Source organism: Podarcis vaucheri (genome assembly GCF_965113315.1).
Source record: "Podarcis vaucheri genome assembly, chromosome: 2".
NCBI lineage: Eukaryota > Metazoa > Chordata > Lepidosauria > Squamata > Lacertidae > Podarcis > Podarcis vaucheri.
Genome location: NC_138760.1, coordinates 122,539,774 through 122,556,909, shown reverse-complemented (window position 1 = coordinate 122,556,909; position 17,136 = coordinate 122,539,774). Strand labels below are relative to the sequence as shown.

Genomic DNA, 17,136 nt, shown 5'->3' with positions numbered 1-17,136 from the left:
CATCAATCAGAAATTTGTATCACAGCTTTACTAAAACGACAATAAAAGGAGGAGAGACGTGTCAAAATGCATGTATACCCTCATGCTTAAGGTAAAAAAGGACTCCTGGACGGTTAAGCGACTCTGGGGTTGCGGCGCTCATCTCGCTTTCAGGCCAAGGGAGCTGGCGTTTGTCCACAGACAGCTTTCCGGGTCATGTGGCCAGCATGACTAAACCGCTTCTGGTGCAACGGGAAGCTAGAGCACACGGAAATGCCGCTAACCTTCCCGCCGCAGCGGTACCTATTTATCTACTTGCACTGGTGTGCTTTCGAACTGATAGGTTGGCAGAAGCTTGAACAGAACAACAGGAGCTCACAGGGATTTGAACCGCTGACCTTCTGATCAGCAAGCCCATCGGATATGCGCCCTCATGCATATCCAGTGTTAGTCATGCTCAGAGCAGACACAACTAACGAAGGTCCATTAATTTTAGTGGGTCTACTCAGTAAAACCCAGGATCTCCACCACAGTTGTTCTGAAATGGATTCCAAATAACTTTACTGCAAGAGAGGCTGCCTTCCTTGCAATAGAAAGCTTAATTTCCATTCATTTTCTGATTCCTTGTGTTATTTTAGTAAGGGCTTGAGATCTCTGATCCCTGTACTCTGCAGGAGAGGACCTTCTGTAGTTATTACCACATCACAATATAGGAATCGGGCCTTTAGCATGTTGGTACCTGCCCTCAGAAGCCCCTTCCCCATTACAGATCAGACAAGCAAAGTCTCCATTGCCTATCGAAGACCTTCCTTTTTCAAAGAGCCTTTTAAGTGGAGATATTTATCCCATTTTCTATCGGCGTCGGATTTGAAATTGATTTTACATACAAAAGTGGTTTTTAATTGCTTTTACATATGAAAGCGTTTCTAGTTGTTGTTGTTCTCCCTTGCGTTGTTGTTTTTCATTTTAATATATAGGTCACTGTGCAATTGCTTTTATTGCTGCTGGTTTTCATTGTGAAATTGCTTTGAGGCATTTTCTGGGAAGCAATTATTAAATGGAATTTAAATAAATAATAGCAAGCGTTCTCCAACGCTACAAGCATAAAGCTGATGTTCATGAATATGGCGATGCACAGCAAAATTGACTCTATCACCTACAGGGCTGGCTTGAGGCCTTTCCCTGCCCGAGATGGAAGGACAATATGGCGCCTTTCCTCATTTAATGCAACTAAAGTGGAAATGACTGGGGTCACACCACATGTTTATAACACTCTTATACCAGTTTCAACATTCATTGTGTGTCCTCCCACCCACCCACCCCCGCCAAATGTGAAAACTGTAGTTTTTTTAAGCCTGCTGTGGACTGTAGCTCTGTGAGGGGGTTCTGCTAACAACCGTCAGGACCCTGAACATAGTTCCCAAGATTCTTTGGGGGAAGCCATGACTATTGAAAGTGGGCTCAAGAGTGCTCAAATTGTATGGTGTGGATGTGACCTGGCAGCGTCCTCCACTGCACTTGACAGCCCAGCCCAGGGGTCTGCAACCTTTAAGACAAAAAGAGCCACTTTGACCCGTTTCCGAAGAAAAAACAACAACTGGGAGCCGCAAAACCATTGCGACATTTAAAACAAATATATCTCCGGAGCCACGATCTGACAGCGGGCGGGAAGGTGACGTCGGGACGGTGCGTGACTAACGCACGCACCGCCCCATGCGACGTCACAGCCAGTACAGCGCCCGCCACAGTGAGGAGTGTCGGGGCGCACAATGCGCCTCCTCCCCTCGCTAGTATCCGCCCCGGAGCCACAGCAAAGGTGTAAAAGAGCCACATGCGGCTCCGGAGCTGCGGGTTGCAGACCCCTGGCCCAGCCGCACGTACCTCCCTAAGGCATGCACAAAAGGTCTCAGCAAATATCCCACTGAGTCCACGATGCATGAGGGACTGTTTACTTTGGCTTAGCATCCCCTACACTGAGCACACACATTCCCATGCCCACATTTTTACCGGACGCCAGAACTGAACCCCTTCTCTCCCTCCTATTCCGAACAGAAGAAAGGTGCAAAGAGCTTTGCTCAGTGAGTGACCACAGCGGTGGGCTGGTTTAGACCCCTTTCCTCATGTGACAGGGTGCCAGATTTGAGGATGGGGCACATATCCGCTCCATTTTGTGTTCCTGTCTCTCTTCCTTCTCTTTCAGCTGGGGCACCCATTTTGTCTCACGCCACGTTCCCATGGCAGCCATCTTGTGTTATGTCATGCATCCACGACAGCCATTTTGTGACTGGTGCCCATGGTGATTTCTCAAAATTCCCAGTGTGCCCACCAGTCCCAAAAGGTTGGTGGCTCCAGATGGCACTGTGCATGCCGCATACTCTCTTCTCAGCAGTGGAGGTCCTGCTCCATGATCACCTACTTTCTGAAGCCTCACACCAGGGAGAGTAGCCCTGGTTTATTATTCCTCACCAATTAAAAGCTTTTGGCAGCAGCTCCGAGTAGCTTTGCAATGCTGCCCCCCCCACCCATCCCCCCACAATTTTGTTACCATTTTACAGACCGATTTTATTTTGCTGGCCTCTGTTACTTTTGCGATATGCTTCAGTTCTGCTGCTTTTATTGTTTTTAATGATGGATGGCTTTAATCTGTTGATTCCCTGGTGCGGGCTGCTTTGGTTTTATTTTACAAGAAAAGCAGGGCGCCAAACCATTAAATGAGATAAATAAATAATAATCTTAAAGAGTCCCTGCCAGTTATGCGCACCTCTTAAAAAGTCAGACACAGAACCTCTGCCAGGAAGAAAAGAAGCAAACCTGATACAATTCTTTTAAGCTTATTTTTTTTATAAAAAAAAAAAAAGAATAGGGGAGGCTTGCTTAAGGCCTCCTAATGAGCTTGCATCTGAGCCGATATTTACTAGGGCACATTCCCAATTCCTAGCTTAATTTTGTGGCTGCTGTGATACACACTTGTGTGGTTCTACACTGACATTTGCCACACTTTATTCTGCAAGAAGAACAAAGAGCCTTGTGGCACCTCAAAGACTTAATACTTTTATTATGGCACAAGCTTTTGTGAACTACAGTGCGCTTCATCGCTCTCCTGTGCTTTGGATGAAGAGTGAAATGCAGAGGGCAACATCCGTGACTCAGTGAAAAGGCTGTGTGTCTGTGCACACGTGTGATGACTATGATCAGGCTCTCTACCGAAACCAGATATACTACACAAACTTTAACACAAGAATGGGGAATCTGTGGCCCTCCAGATGTTGCTGAATTGCAACTCCCATTATTCTGATCATTGGCCACGATGGCTGGGGCTGCTGGGAGTGGGAGTCCTACATCTGGGGGGGCCCAGGCTCCCCACCCTGCTTCAGCGATTGGAGGTGGTGGCCCAGGAAGAGCCCTGTGGAAGCAGAAAGCTTGCTTCCACAGCAATACAGTTGGGTCATGGAGGCCACATTCATTTCATATGTCTCATGCACTATATGATACCACTTTAAACAGCCATGGCTTAAGAATTCTAGGTGCTTCGAGTTGTTAGGCGCCTCCCTTTTCCCATCACAATGGTATAACCATCAGGGAACTCTGAGAAGTGTAACTCCCAGCACCCTTCACAAACCACAGCTCCCAGAATTATTTGGGAGAAGCCAGCACTGTTGACAGCAGTATCATAGTAATTTAAATGTATGGTTTGAACCTTTAAGTAAAAGCATTAGAAACTTGAACCCAAAACCATAGAGATAGACAAATCAGTTCATTTCAGTTCTATGCTTCTTGTTTTTCTCACCTCCAGTTCTTCACATTTCTGTAGAAATCTGCCAGATTTTGTGGGGGGTGGAAATCCTAATGAAAAAGCTCGTTTTCAATGCAATTTTTCACATATTCCAATATTCCCAGGGCTACCATTCCCAGAGTGGTTTTGCAATCAATCCCTCTTCCCAGGGAACTCTGGGAATTGTAGCTCTGGGAGCAGAATAGGGTGTCTCCTTAGAACTCCCAGCACCCTTAACAAATGACACCTCCCAGAATCCTTTGGGGGAAGCCATGACTGCTTAAAGTGTGAGCAGGGAGTCTTTCCCAGCCGTACCTGGAGCTGCCAGGGATTGAACCTGGGGACCTCCTGCACACCCAGGCAGATACTCTGAGTTAATTACCCCTCCCTCCCTCCCTCTCTCTGCTTGTGTAATTATTTTGAGAGCTCTGCCTTCCCACATTGGCTGCTGCAGTGGTAAATCCAGCTTTCCTCCACCAGCACTTTACTGCTGTTATAATTTGTACCCTGCTATTCGGGTCATAAAATGAAGGCTGGGATTTTAAAAAAATAAAAAATAAAATAGGCATAGATCTTGCTGAAAGAGGCGTATGTCTCAGGGTGTGGTGGGGAGTCTACATAGCTGGTCCGAGAAGAGGCCCTTCGCCATCCAGAATAGGGATGCAAGGGGTGGGGAGCCCATTGTATCCTATCCTGTTTTATTTTGGGTGGGGGTTAAGAGGGAGGCATGCGCTCTTATGCATCTGGGGCCTGCTGCTTCTTTATTGGTGCGCTTAGCCTAGAGCCAGAGACTGCCTTGCTTTTTATTCATCTAATAAAAGGATTTGACAGAGCACTTCTAATATGCAGAGTGCTCCCCCCCCCCCTGCAATTGCTCGTCATCCCAACAAACAGCAGCTTTTATGGGTCAAAAAGCAGCAACGGGGAAAAGGCAGTCTCTCTCTCTCTGGCCACCCCACCTTCCCCCAGAACCAAATCCAGCCTCGGCAGCCATTAGCCACAGCTGCAAGATTAAACCAGCGGAGTCAGAGGCAATGTACTTTTGAATAAAGATAAAGGGACCCCTGACCGTTAGGTCCAGTCATGACTGACTCTAGGGTTGCGGCGCTCATCTCGCTTTATTGGCTGAGGGAGCCGGCGTACAGCTTCCGGATCATGTGGCCAGCATGACTAAGCCGCTTCTGGTGAACCAGGGCAGCGCACGGAAACGCCGTTTACCTTCCTGTCGGAGTGGTACCTATTTATCTACTTGCACTTTTTGAAGTGCTTTCGAACTGCTAGGTTGGCAGGAGCAGGGACCGAGCAACGGGAGCTCACCCCATCGCGGGGATTCAAACCGCCGACCTTCTGATCTGCAAGTCCTAGGCTCTGCGGTTTAACCCACAGCGCCACCCGCGTCCTGGTACTTTTGAATACCAGGCAACAAATGAAAGAGTGGGAAGTCGGAAGCTGCATTTCAGAGCTGGACCTCTGGTCCATGTAGTTCATGAGGTCATGGTGGCCAAGCATTGTGTCTCAAAAGGAAAACCTCTGTGCAACAGGGTTACCTGGCATACAGAGGCCTAGGGACAGAACACAGCCATCGTAGCAAGTACCCTCCATGAATCTGCCTAATCCTCTTTTGTGGCCACCATTGCACCTTGTGGGAGCAAAGTCCAGTTTTAACTGCGCGTTGTGTGAAGGAGGACTTTCTTTTGTCTGTCCTGAAATCTTCCAACATTCCACTTTATGGGGTGTCCCTGAGTTCTAGCATTATGAGTGGCAGCAGCTCTCCAGGGTTCCTGGGGTTGGACTAGAGGACCCTCGGGGTCCCTTCCAACTCTACAGTTCTATGATTCTATGACCTTTCCAGCCCTGCTGCAATGTGTTATATGTAAGGCTGCCTCTGAAGATGATTCAGAAGCTTCAGCTGGTGCAGAATTCGGCAGACAGTTTGCTCACTGGGACAAGACAGTTTGAGCATATCACACCAATCCTGGTCTGACTGCACCAGCTGCCAATTATCTTCTAGGCCAGGGGTCAGCAACCCGCGGCTCCGGAGCCGCATGTGGCTCTTTTACACCTTTGCCACGGCTCCAGGGCGGATACTAGCGAGGGGAGGAGGCGCATTGTGCGCCCTGACACTCCCCACTGTGGCGGGCGCTGTACTGGCTGTGACGTCGCATGGGGGCAGTGCGTGCGTTAGTCACGCACCGTCCCGACGTCACCTTCCCACCCGCTGTCAGATCGCGGCTCCGGAGATATATTTGTTTTAAATGTCGCAATGGTTTTGCGGCTCCCTTTTTTATTTCCTTCGGAAACGGGTCCAAGTGGCTCTTTTTGTCTTAAAGGTTGCAGACCCCTGTTCTAAGCCCAACTGAAAGTGCTGGTTTTGACCTATAAAGCCTTTAAACAGCTCAGTACTGCAATACCTCAAGGACCACCTCTCTCCACATAAAGCAACCCAGACTCTGCGTTCATCCGAGACCCTTCTTCATGTGCCTCCTTCGTGCGAGATCTGGAGGGTGGCAACACAAGAATGGGCCTTCTCTGTGGTGACTCCCCATTTGTGGAATGTTCTCCCCAGGAAGATTTGCCTGGTGCCTTCATTATATATTTTTAGGTGCCAGGCAAAAACGTTCCTCTTCAACCAGGCCTTTGGCTGATTAATATTCTACAGCCTTTTAAATGTGTCTGCAGGAAGGGGGGGTATTGTTTTGCTGTAAATGTTTACTTGTGTTTTTATCCTGTATTTTATTTTGTAAACCACCCTGAGATATTATGATGAAAGGCGGTAAATCAATCTAAGAAACAACAATAAATACCTGGAGATGTGGAGGATCGAACCTGAGACCTTTTGCATGGGACGCACGTGATCTGCTACTGTACAACCCTTCCCCAAATATCCTTGCAAATAATTATTGGGGGCTGGCAGACCCACCCTTATGACTGTGCTGCAACTCTGGCTTATTCCTGCCCCTCCTCAATTTCTCCACTGGCTACTTCTGAGGAAGAAAAGAGGCCACAGCAGGTTGCCAGCCTGTAACACCTTGTCTGCAGTATTTGCAGTGGCTGCCAATCTGATACCTGCTGAGTTCAAGGTGTTGGTACTAACACATAACAGATAAGCTCGGAGATAAGGCTACCTGAGAGGCACCTGAGAGGTAACAGCAATGGCAGGAGAGCTTCTCCTGCAAGCAGAGGCAGCCTGTCCTGTTTCGCCGCCTGAGGCAAAATGGGAAGGTGCCGCTTTGCATTCATGCCATGGACCCCGCTTGCCGCCCTCACCAAAGCCCCACTTACACGGCTGCAGCTTCTGCGTTCTGGCAAGATCATGAGAAAGCACTCCCCGTGTGATCTTGCAGGACTCTTGCAAGTTCTCCCTAAAACCCAGAAGCCACTAGATCAGCTTCTCCTCACTTCTCTAGCATCATAGGAGCCAATTCTTAGGGGCCAAGGTCCCGTTGGCCTCCCCCCAATAAAATATTTGAGGGGGCCGCCCCCCATGTTGATGGTAATTGCTATTCATAGGTTGTCCGTGTACTGCGTCTTGCAATCGATTATGTGGGGTGAAGCTTACGTGCCCCCCCCAAAGATCTTTTTTTTAAGGAAAAAAGATTCCAGTACTCACTGTGAACTTGTTACAGTAAATTACACTTTTAACATTTGTGGGGGAAAGGTGCCGGTACTGCACACCCTTGAATACACCCAGAAAAAAGAACTGCCCCCAAATATCTGGCAGTGGGGGCGTGCCAGGGAGGCGCCCCTTGGATTCTGCTGCCTGAGGCAGCCCTGCCTGCAAGTTCCAAAAATAGACCCTGTCTAGGGAAGTTTCTAATCTTTGATGTTTTACCGTGTTTTTAATATTTTGTTGGGAGCCACTCAGAGTGGCTGGGGAAACCTAGCCAGATGGGCAGGGTATAAATATATTGTTATTGTTATAGCAGAATCCCGCTCCACAGGAATTTAGTGTGTCTTCTGCTGTCCCATGTAATAGCATTATTCTCGAGATACAACAGGCATCTGCAATCTACACTTTCCGGAAACAAACTGAAACATTTCTGTTCCAGCAAACTTTCCTAGCTGGATAAACAGACCTCGCTTAGCTGGTACAAGACAAATGCCTCGCAAGACGGAAAACTCGCTAGACGAAAGAGGAGGTGCTTCGCAAAACAAATCTCCTATGGGCTTGCTTCGCAATACGAAAATGTCTTGCGAGTTCCTGCGGGTTTCCCCCCCCCTTTTTCTAAGCCGCTAAGTCGCTTATCAGCTGATCCGATAAGCTGATAAGCCGCTAATAGCGCTAATCCACTAATCCGTCAATGGGCTTGCTTCGCAAGACGAAAAAACCGCTAGACGAAGAGAATCACAGAACGGATTCTTTTAATCTTGCGAGGCACTACTGTATTGTTTTTAAATTTATCTGCTGTTGTTTTCTGTGTTGTTTTCAGCCATTTTAGTATACTGTACAGCGCTTTGAGACACGTGGGGAAGGTGATATTATTATTACCGCTATTCAGCGGCAGAGCACAAGGTCCCACCATCTGCCAATGACACCGTTCTGCATTCTACAGAGGATAAATAACATAGGGCTCTACAGTGTGGAGTCTAAACCAGGGGTGGAAACATTGGGGTGTTGCTGGACCACAACTCCCCAAAATCCCTTATCCCATCAGTATGTGCTAAAAGCTGGCTGGGACTGGCAGAAGTTGAGAGTTCAACAAGATATGGAGCACCCCAGGTTTACCATCCCTGGTCTACAGAAAAGAACAAGTGGACAAAAATCTGACAACAAAATTGGCAATATCCAAAACCCTGGTGCAGGGAGGACATTTTCATCTTCCAGGACACTCTGTAACCACCATTAAAGCAATAATCCTGGAACAAAGGAACTTGAAATGGCAACTGCCATGTAAAACTTCCAAATTACAGTTCCTCAAGAGGTTCAGTTTATGGATTAGATTTGAACAAAGTCTTAGAATTCCTTGTTTTCTTTCATCATACCTCATGTGTCAATTGCCTTTCCAATGCCAGGATGCCAGTGATATCAAATTTAATTGTTTTAGGTGTTCCAAATGTTCCCCAAAAAATTTAGATTAAAAAAAATATGTTTAAACCTTTATTTAAATCTATTTTCCTTTGTATCGTACTGTTTTTCTCTTGTTGCTGTCTGCTGCCCTGAGCGGAATAGATATTTAAATGAACAAACCATTATTATTTTTCTGTGAATGGCCATGGTTAAACATCGCCCATACTCTTCTGCATTTCTGTTCCTTCTGACCTCACTATTTACAATCCCCATCTTGCACATCCCACTACCATGTGTGCCTGCGCGAGGGTGTGTTTTATGTATCACAACATGCCCACATACACCTGCAACTCAGGATAAATACTTCATGCATCTGATTAAGTGGATAATATCCTACAAAAAATTATAATATGCATAATTATGCAGCTGTCTTATATGAACTCTGTTAACAACATAATGTATTTATGCTTTTATGTGTATTATTGGTGCTAGTAGTACTAGTAGTATTAACTTTTTGGTAACAAGCAACTAAGTAATTAATACTACTAGTACTACTACCACCAATAATAGTCAGTGCTTTTTTTCTAAAAAAATGTTTAGGGGTACTCTCATTTTGACTCAAGAAAATCACCATTTTATAGTTCAAATTGAGAAAAATAAATGCGGTAAATGGACAAAAGTACAAAGATTCACAAAATGGTTAGGCATACCCCTGTGTCCTCCCAGAAAAAAAGCAGTGATAATAGTGATAATAATAATAATTAAAAAATCCTTCCAGTAGCACCTTAAAGACCAACTAAGTTAGTTCTTGGTATGAGCTTTCGTGTGCATGCACACTTCTTCAGATACACTGAAACAGAAGTTGCCAGACCCTTCTATATAGTGAGAAGGTGGGGAGGGGTGTTACTCAGAAGAAGTGTGCATGCACACGAAAGCTCATACCAAGAACTAACTTAGTTGGTCTTTAAGGTGCTACTGGAAGGATTTTTTGATTTTTTTTTGACTATGGCAGACCAACACGGCTACCTATCTACTAGTGATAATAATGTGTTAGTCCCTAAATTGCTAAAAGGCTGTGTTGTTTTGCTGGGAGTCAGATAAAGCGAAGAACAAGTAGCAGATGATAGGAATAGCCAGGGGTGTTATTAGGGCACAGCCCAAGGGGCAGTGAGCCCCAGGTATTTTACACTGGGGGCCGAATCTCCTGTTCCTTGTCTCCTTTATTATTTAACCATATGGGGGCACTGGAAGAAGAAGAAGAGTTTGGATTTGATATCCCGCCTTTCACTCCCCTTCAGGAGTCTCAAAGCGGCTCACATTCTCCTTTCCCTTCCTCCCCCACAACAAACACTCTGTGAGGTGAGTGGGGCTGAGAGACTTCACAGAAGTGTGACTGGCCCAAGGTCACCCAGCAGCTGCAAGTGGAGGAGCGGAGACGCGATCCCGGTTCCCCAGATTACGAGACTACCGCTCTTAACCACTACACCACACTGGAGATGGGCAATTTTTTCTTTAAGTCTTTCATTGTCCAATCTTAAGTTCTCTTTGCCAGTTTGCAATTTTCTTTTAAAGCCTTCATGAAAATTCAACAGCATTTTAGTGCAAATGTCTCCTAACATACACCCTTTTTGTGTGCAAGTTTGCCAAATATACCAAAGCTATTTCCCCTGGCATAATGCAGTTGTGTGCATCATTTTTGCCAGCATATGCATGTATATGAACGCTTTATCCCAGTGCATGCATTTCTGCACACACTACTTGACAAAAAAACTGCTCTGCAAAATTCAGCAAAGGGTGGGTTTCAAACAACAGCCGTGTATTTCACTTCATGCATTCTTTCGGAAAGTGAAAAATTGTTTCAGAAACATAAAATGGTAAAGTCTGAAGGGACCCTGAGGGTGATCTAGTGCCATGCAGAATTCTCAACACCCATGAGATTCCATCCCATCCAACCTCTGCTTAAAAACCTCCAAGAAAGGAGAGTCACAGCTCTCAACATCAGAAAGTTATTCTTGATGGTTAGTTGGAATCTCCTTTCTTGTAACTTGAAGCCAATGATTTGAATCCTACCTCCTAAGCAGGAGGAAACAAGATTGCTCCATCTTCCACATGACAGCCCTTTATAGATACAGTGGTGCCTCGGCAAGACGAAATTAATTCGTTCCGCAAGTTTTTTCTTCTTGCGAGTTTTTCGTCTTGCGAAGCACGGTTTCCCATAGGAATGCATTGAAAATCAATTAATGCGTTCCTATGGAAACCGCTTGCCAGGCTGGCGGTGCGGAGAAGGGCTTTTCTCCCCACCGCAAGCCTTCAGGACAGGTACGGGAACTGAGGGGAAGGGGCGCAGCGCTTCTCCTCTGTTCCCGGGGCTTGCGGTGGGAGGAGGGTTTTTCCTCCCCACCGCCAACATTCAGAACAGCATTCTGAATGTTGGCGGTGGGAAGGAAAACCCTCCTCCCACCGCAAGTCTTCAGGACAGCCATCGGAAGGCTGGCGGCGGGAGGAGGTCTTTCCGCCCCACCGCCAGCCTTCGGAAGCCTGCTCCAAAGCCTGGCGGTGGGGCGGAAAGACCTCCTCCCGCCGCCAGCCTTTGGAAGGATGCTCTGAAGGCTGGCGGCGAGGTCTTTCCGCCCCGCCGCCAGGCTTTGGAGCAGGCTGGCGGTGGGAGGAGGTCTCTCCGCCCCACCGCCAGCCTTCGGAGGAGGTCCGAGGACAGTGGGGAAGATGCGCTGCGCTTCCCCGCTGTCCCGGAGATTTCCCTATGGACTTTCGTCTTGCGAAGCAAGCCCATAGGGAAATTCGTTTTGCGAAGCGCCTCCAAAACGGAAAACCCTTTCGTCTAGCGGGTTTTCCGTCTTGCGAGGCGTTCGTCTTGCGGGGTACCACTGTACTTGAACATGACTATCCGTCTCGTCTTTCCCAGGCTAAACATACCCAACTTCCTCAACTGTTCCTCATAAGGCTTGGTTTCCAGACCCTTGATCATCTTGGTCACCCTCCTCTGCACATGTTCCAACCTGTCAGTATTCTTCTTAAATTATGGCGCCCAGAACTGGAAACAGTACTCCAAATGTGGTCTCACCAAGGTAGAGTAGAATGGTACTATGACTTCCCTTGATCGGGACGCTATACTTCTATAGATGCAGCCTGGAATAGTGTTAGCTTTTTTTGCTGCTGCATCACAATGTGGACTCATGTTAAGCTGGTGGTCTACTCAGACCCCTAGATCCTTTTCACATGTACTACTGTTAAGCCAAGTGTCCTCCATATTTATATTTGTGAATCTGGTTCTTCCTGCCCAAGTGTAGAACTTTGTCCCTATGGAAATTCATTTTGTTAGTTTGGACCCAGTTCTGTAATCTGTTATAGTCAGACCAGAATCCAGGCCACAGCTCTCTCCCAGTTCTACCTAGACATGCCTGGAAACATCTGCATGCAAGGGAAATGCTCCACCACTGAGCTACATCCCTTCCTCAAGTTTTTAAGGTACCCAGAAACGCCCCTGGGGATGAGCCACTGCCAATGTAGAATTTTCTGGCCCACACAGACCACTAGTCTGACCTGGTATTAAGGTAATTCTTAATTTTCACAGCAGTGAGATGTGCCACTCCTGCTGAATTCAGCTCTCTCCTACCGCAGAAGTAATAAAAGATTAAAGAGCAACATGGAAAGAATTCACAAACATCCCACATCTAGAACACCCACGTAAAATGCTGCAGGGCCGATTCAACAGAGGTTGTTCTCAGCTTAGTCCCAATCCCCAGGGGGAAAGGATCTCTCTTGAAATGCAGCGTATGGATTGATATATAAGTTCAGGCATCTCTTCTCTCAGCTTCTGAGCCCAAGAGGCACTGATTGTGTTTATTTCCCTCTTTCTTGTTACCAGACCGTGCCAGGGAGCGATTTCCTGCCTCTTTAGTTATTTATGGGATTTTTCCACAGCACTTTTCGACTTGCCTGCCCAAATCTGCTTTTCCTGCCCCTGCCCCCAATCTGCCTTTTCCTCCCCATCTTTTTTTTCTCCTCCTCCTCTCCATCCATCATCCCGGGTACCTTTAATTCACTGCTCTGAGACATCTTTCTCCAGCCGCTTGCAAAGATAATTCAAAATCCCAGTTGGCAAAGGCAGCAGACAGGAAGTGGCATTCATGAATGCAATCCCATTCTTCCCTCCCTTCCCTCCCAAACCTCCTCCCTCTCTAGCAATTGCAGCTCAGTGGATTTAACCCTCCAAGAGCTGCAGAAGAGCGCCTCTAGTCTGGGAATCTGGAAGACAAGTTCTGGACATCTTCCTAGGGAATTCTTATTGGGTTTTATCTATTGCTCATGCGACTGAAAGCAGACCCAGGGAAACTGACATGCCAAACCAGCTCAGTCCCATTAATTGCAATGGGACTTGGTTAGATGCTGCCCATCGATTAATTGGAATGTACTTACTGATCTTCCTCCCAAAGGTGGCAAAATCATCAGTGATAAAGCAATGCAATTAAAAAATGAGAAAAGAACATAGATAAAACATTGAAAACCAAATTCAAAACGTATAAACAGAGTCGCCTCCTCACATGGCTACTCGTGACAAAGGCAAGCACATCAGAAAGGCTGCTCACCATACAGAAGAGGCGGGGAAACTTTTTCGATCTGAGGGTTGCATTCCCTTCTGGGGAAGGAAGGGTCACACAGAATCACAGAATTGTAGAGTTGGAAGGACCTGCAAGGGCCATGTAGTCCAAACCCCCGCAATGCAGGTATCTTTTTGCCCAACATGGGGCTTGAACCCACAACTCTGAGATTAGGTCTCCTGCTCTAAGGACAGAGCTATCCAATTAAACATGCCAGTGGAGGGTGGGGCCAGAGGCCAAAAAATAATAATTCCCCACCCCCTCCATGCAGGGAAGATGCATCGTCCCTTTGATCATGTCAGCTACATGGTTGCATTCTGATATCGCATTCCCAACATTTCCCCTATTTTCTCTCCATCAAGAACCTCTATAATCTTCCTCCTGGAGCCCAGACAAATTACCCCCAGAGCACAAAGAGATTTGTGTGCATATGTTGGGGTGTGAGCATAAAAGAAATGTGTGTAACGAGAAAGAGAGAGAAGATGAGGAACAGAAGCTCAAAGATATGCAAGTATGAATTCTTAAAGCAGATTTGGGAACAGCTGGTGCCAGCCAAACCTGCTGGCTTTAAGGAGAAACCCACAACAACAGAAAGCAGCAGCAAAGCCACAGGTTCTAGGAGTCAGATATTTGGCTGAGAAGTTTGATGGAGAAAGCATTGGAAGTAGGTTTTGTGATGCTTTAACAGTCCTATTAAGCCGGAAAGTGGATATCTTAAATGAATAGCATTTTGTGAATGGTGAATCATTTATGAACGTTCAAATAGTGCTTACAGTGGTCTAAATGTCATATTTCGTAGAGTTGAAAGAATAAAATTTATTGCTCCCCCCTTGCAAAAGAACAGCAACACCCATTTCTTTCGGATTCAGTTTCAGGAGAACGCCTTGGTCCAAGAACAAAAAGAGCATTGCTGGAGGAGGCCCATGGCCCATCTAGGCCAGTATCCTGTTCTCTCAGTTGCCAACCAGATGCATCAAAGGGAAGCAGACAGGCAGGACCTGAGTTCAAGATGGAAACCTCCTTTTCTGTGGTTTCCATCACCTGGTATATATTGCCTTCAACAGCAGAGGTAAAGCATAACCATCATGACTCATGGGCATAGCCATAATTCATGTTTGGGGGACAGGAGTTTTGTTAGGGAGGGAAGAACCAAGCTATCTGTGATGTGATTGGTCAGTTTGTTAAGTATTTTTATTTATTTACTTGATGAGGAGCAGCTGACCCCCTCCCCGCTATGCCCATGATGTGGCAGGCCAGTGGCTACTGAAAGCCTTATCCCCCATGAATTTATCTAATCTTTTACACCAGTACAGGTTGGTGATCATCCACAACAGCTCAGGGGAGCGAATTCTGTAGTTAAACTCTGCGCTGGGTGAAAAAGTACTTTCATCTGCCTAAACCTTCCAGCATTCAGCTTTGTTGGATGTGCCGGAGTTCTAGGACTGAGAGGGAGAAAATATTCTCTCTGCATAACTTTATACACCTCCATCCTGCACCTCCCTTTCTTTTTTCTCTAAATTAAAAACTTCCCAGCGGTGTTCCAGCTCGTCTCTGCTTACGTTCTGCTGGAGATGCAATAGGGATAATGCTTCTTTAAAACGTATGTTTTTTCATTGTCCTATATTGAAATAATTTTGGCAGAAGGTAACTGAAACAATCAACAGAACTGTACAGAACAACCTTACATCTACAGAGCAAAATATGTTCTTGAATTATATACCCAGCACATGGAACCTTACAAAAGGACAATAGGAGTGCCCTTACCACAGCAAAAAGACTGAAACAGTAGTACCTTGTGTTATGGACGGGATCTGTTCCGGAGGCCCGTCTGTAACATGAAATGCCTGCAACTCAAAGTGCACGCCGTGATTTGGCGCTTCTGCGCATAGCACAATTTAGCACTTCGTCACATGCGAGAGCGGCGAAACCCAGAAGTAACGCGAAAAGACGCAGCATGAAGCGGACGCAACATGAGGTATGAATACTGGTGAATTGGAAAAATAAAAATGCAGCTCCCTTCTACAATTGGACTGAAGACTTATACACAAACTCACAACACATGAACAACTTGCATATAAACGCAGGCATGCCATGGACAAATTCCGTCTGTTCTTACAAATACTGTAATAGGTTAAGATCTGGTGAAGAACAATAACAACCTTGCAAAAATATATAGTATTGGGTTTCCCCCCTCCCCCCTTTATTTTCCCTTCTACGCGGGTTGTTTCTCTTTCTCCTTTTCTCTTCTTTATTTACGTCTCATCATGTTTAGTGCACATATAATTATGTACTTTTTGAACTTTCAATAAAGGTGTTTTTTTAAAAAAAGGAAAACACAAAACAACTAAAAACTTCCCAGCTGTGTTCCAGCTCATCTCGGCTTACGTTCTGAAGCTTGCAGGCGAAAGATTAAAGCAACAACCCTACCCTGATTTTTTTTGGTTCTTTCCTCCCCGCTCCCCACAGTATCTGGCCCACAGGGGTACACTGCACCTGTAGGTGGAGGTTCTGTTTTCCCACGCGGTGGGGTGTGCGTGGCCCAGCGATGATCATCAGCTAACAAGCTCTCCCTTTGATCTGGCAGGCGTGGGAAAGGAAGGCGGGGAGAGCGGTTTGCATCTTGTTTACTCCTTGCTTCGGATTCCCGTCCACCCGCCGCTTCGCCTCCGATCGCCCCCTTCTCCCAAAGCCCCGACTTAACTTACCGCTCCCAAAAGGCGCTGACTCCTTTGCAGCCGCGGCTAAATTGCAAAAAATAATAATAATAATTCCAAACTTCGGAACGACCCAAAAGGATACTCAACCAAGGGGGCGGGACAGGAAGAGGAATTCTATGGAACTTTTAAAAAAACAATAATAACAACAATAATATTACTAATGTCTCCGCTTTGGCTGCGGCTTCTCTAGGCAGGAGAGCTCGGTGCTTTTAACCCATTAAGCCTGATGTAGGGAAAGTTAAGCGGGAGGGCTTCCGGGGGTCCTTTTTACTGTGCGTTCATTTTTACGCTGGGAGCACAACAAACATTGCAAGCGCGTTCCACGCCCCCTCCCCCGCCGCTGGAATCCTGGGAGTTGTAGTTTGTTAAGGGTGCTGGGAGTTGTAGTTCTGTGAGGTTCGAAATGCAGTTCCCAGGATTTGGGGGGGGGGGGTTTGCTTTAAATGTATGGGTTCTCAATGATAAATGATAAATAAATTTTATCAGAAATAAAATAACAAAATAAATACACGGTGTATACGCAGCCTTGGGTTCATGGTGGTATCAGAGTGGGTAGGCTTCATCCTGCCTTCAATACTGTTTGCACCTGCAAATAATAGAATTGCAGAGTTGGAAGGGGTACCAAGGGTCATCTAGTCCAACCCCTTGCAATGCAGGAATCCTTTTGTCCAATGTGGGGCTTGAACCCGCAACCCTGAGATTAAGAGTCTTATGCTCTGCCAACTGAGCTATCCCAGTCATGTTAATAAAAACATGGTTAAGCTGTTGTGCCAGGTCCAAATGATCACATTAAGCAAATTATAAAGGATGTCTTGCGAACCATGGTTTTGCATTACATATGAATCAGGCCACCTTCACAGATGGACAGAAAAGTCCAGCGGTTTTTCGCCCCCCACTTTGAGGTTACAGGACTGCTGAGAAATGTCCATTTCCCTGCCACTGTGAGGTCAATAGTTCCAAATCTGTCTCAGCAGCTGCAGCCCGTGGAAAAGCAGCCTGGGCCTTATTGTGCATGCACATGCATGAGCATGAATGCGCTGT

General features: G+C 46.4%; 1 protein-coding gene across 1 annotated transcript in view; it reads right to left on the bottom strand.

Moving 5' to 3' along the window:
- Nucleotides 1–12,949, bottom strand: part of LOC309526196 (uncharacterized protein) — a 48,849-nt gene extending 35,900 nt beyond the window's left edge. The window contains exon 1 of the mRNA XM_082212111.1: nt 12,813–12,949. Coding sequence (XP_082068237.1) covers nt 12,813–12,836 — 24 coding nt within the window. The 5' untranslated portion in view covers nt 12,837–12,949. The remainder of the gene's footprint in view (nt 1–12,812) is intronic.
- Between the last annotated feature and the right edge of the window lie 4,187 nt (nt 12,950–17,136).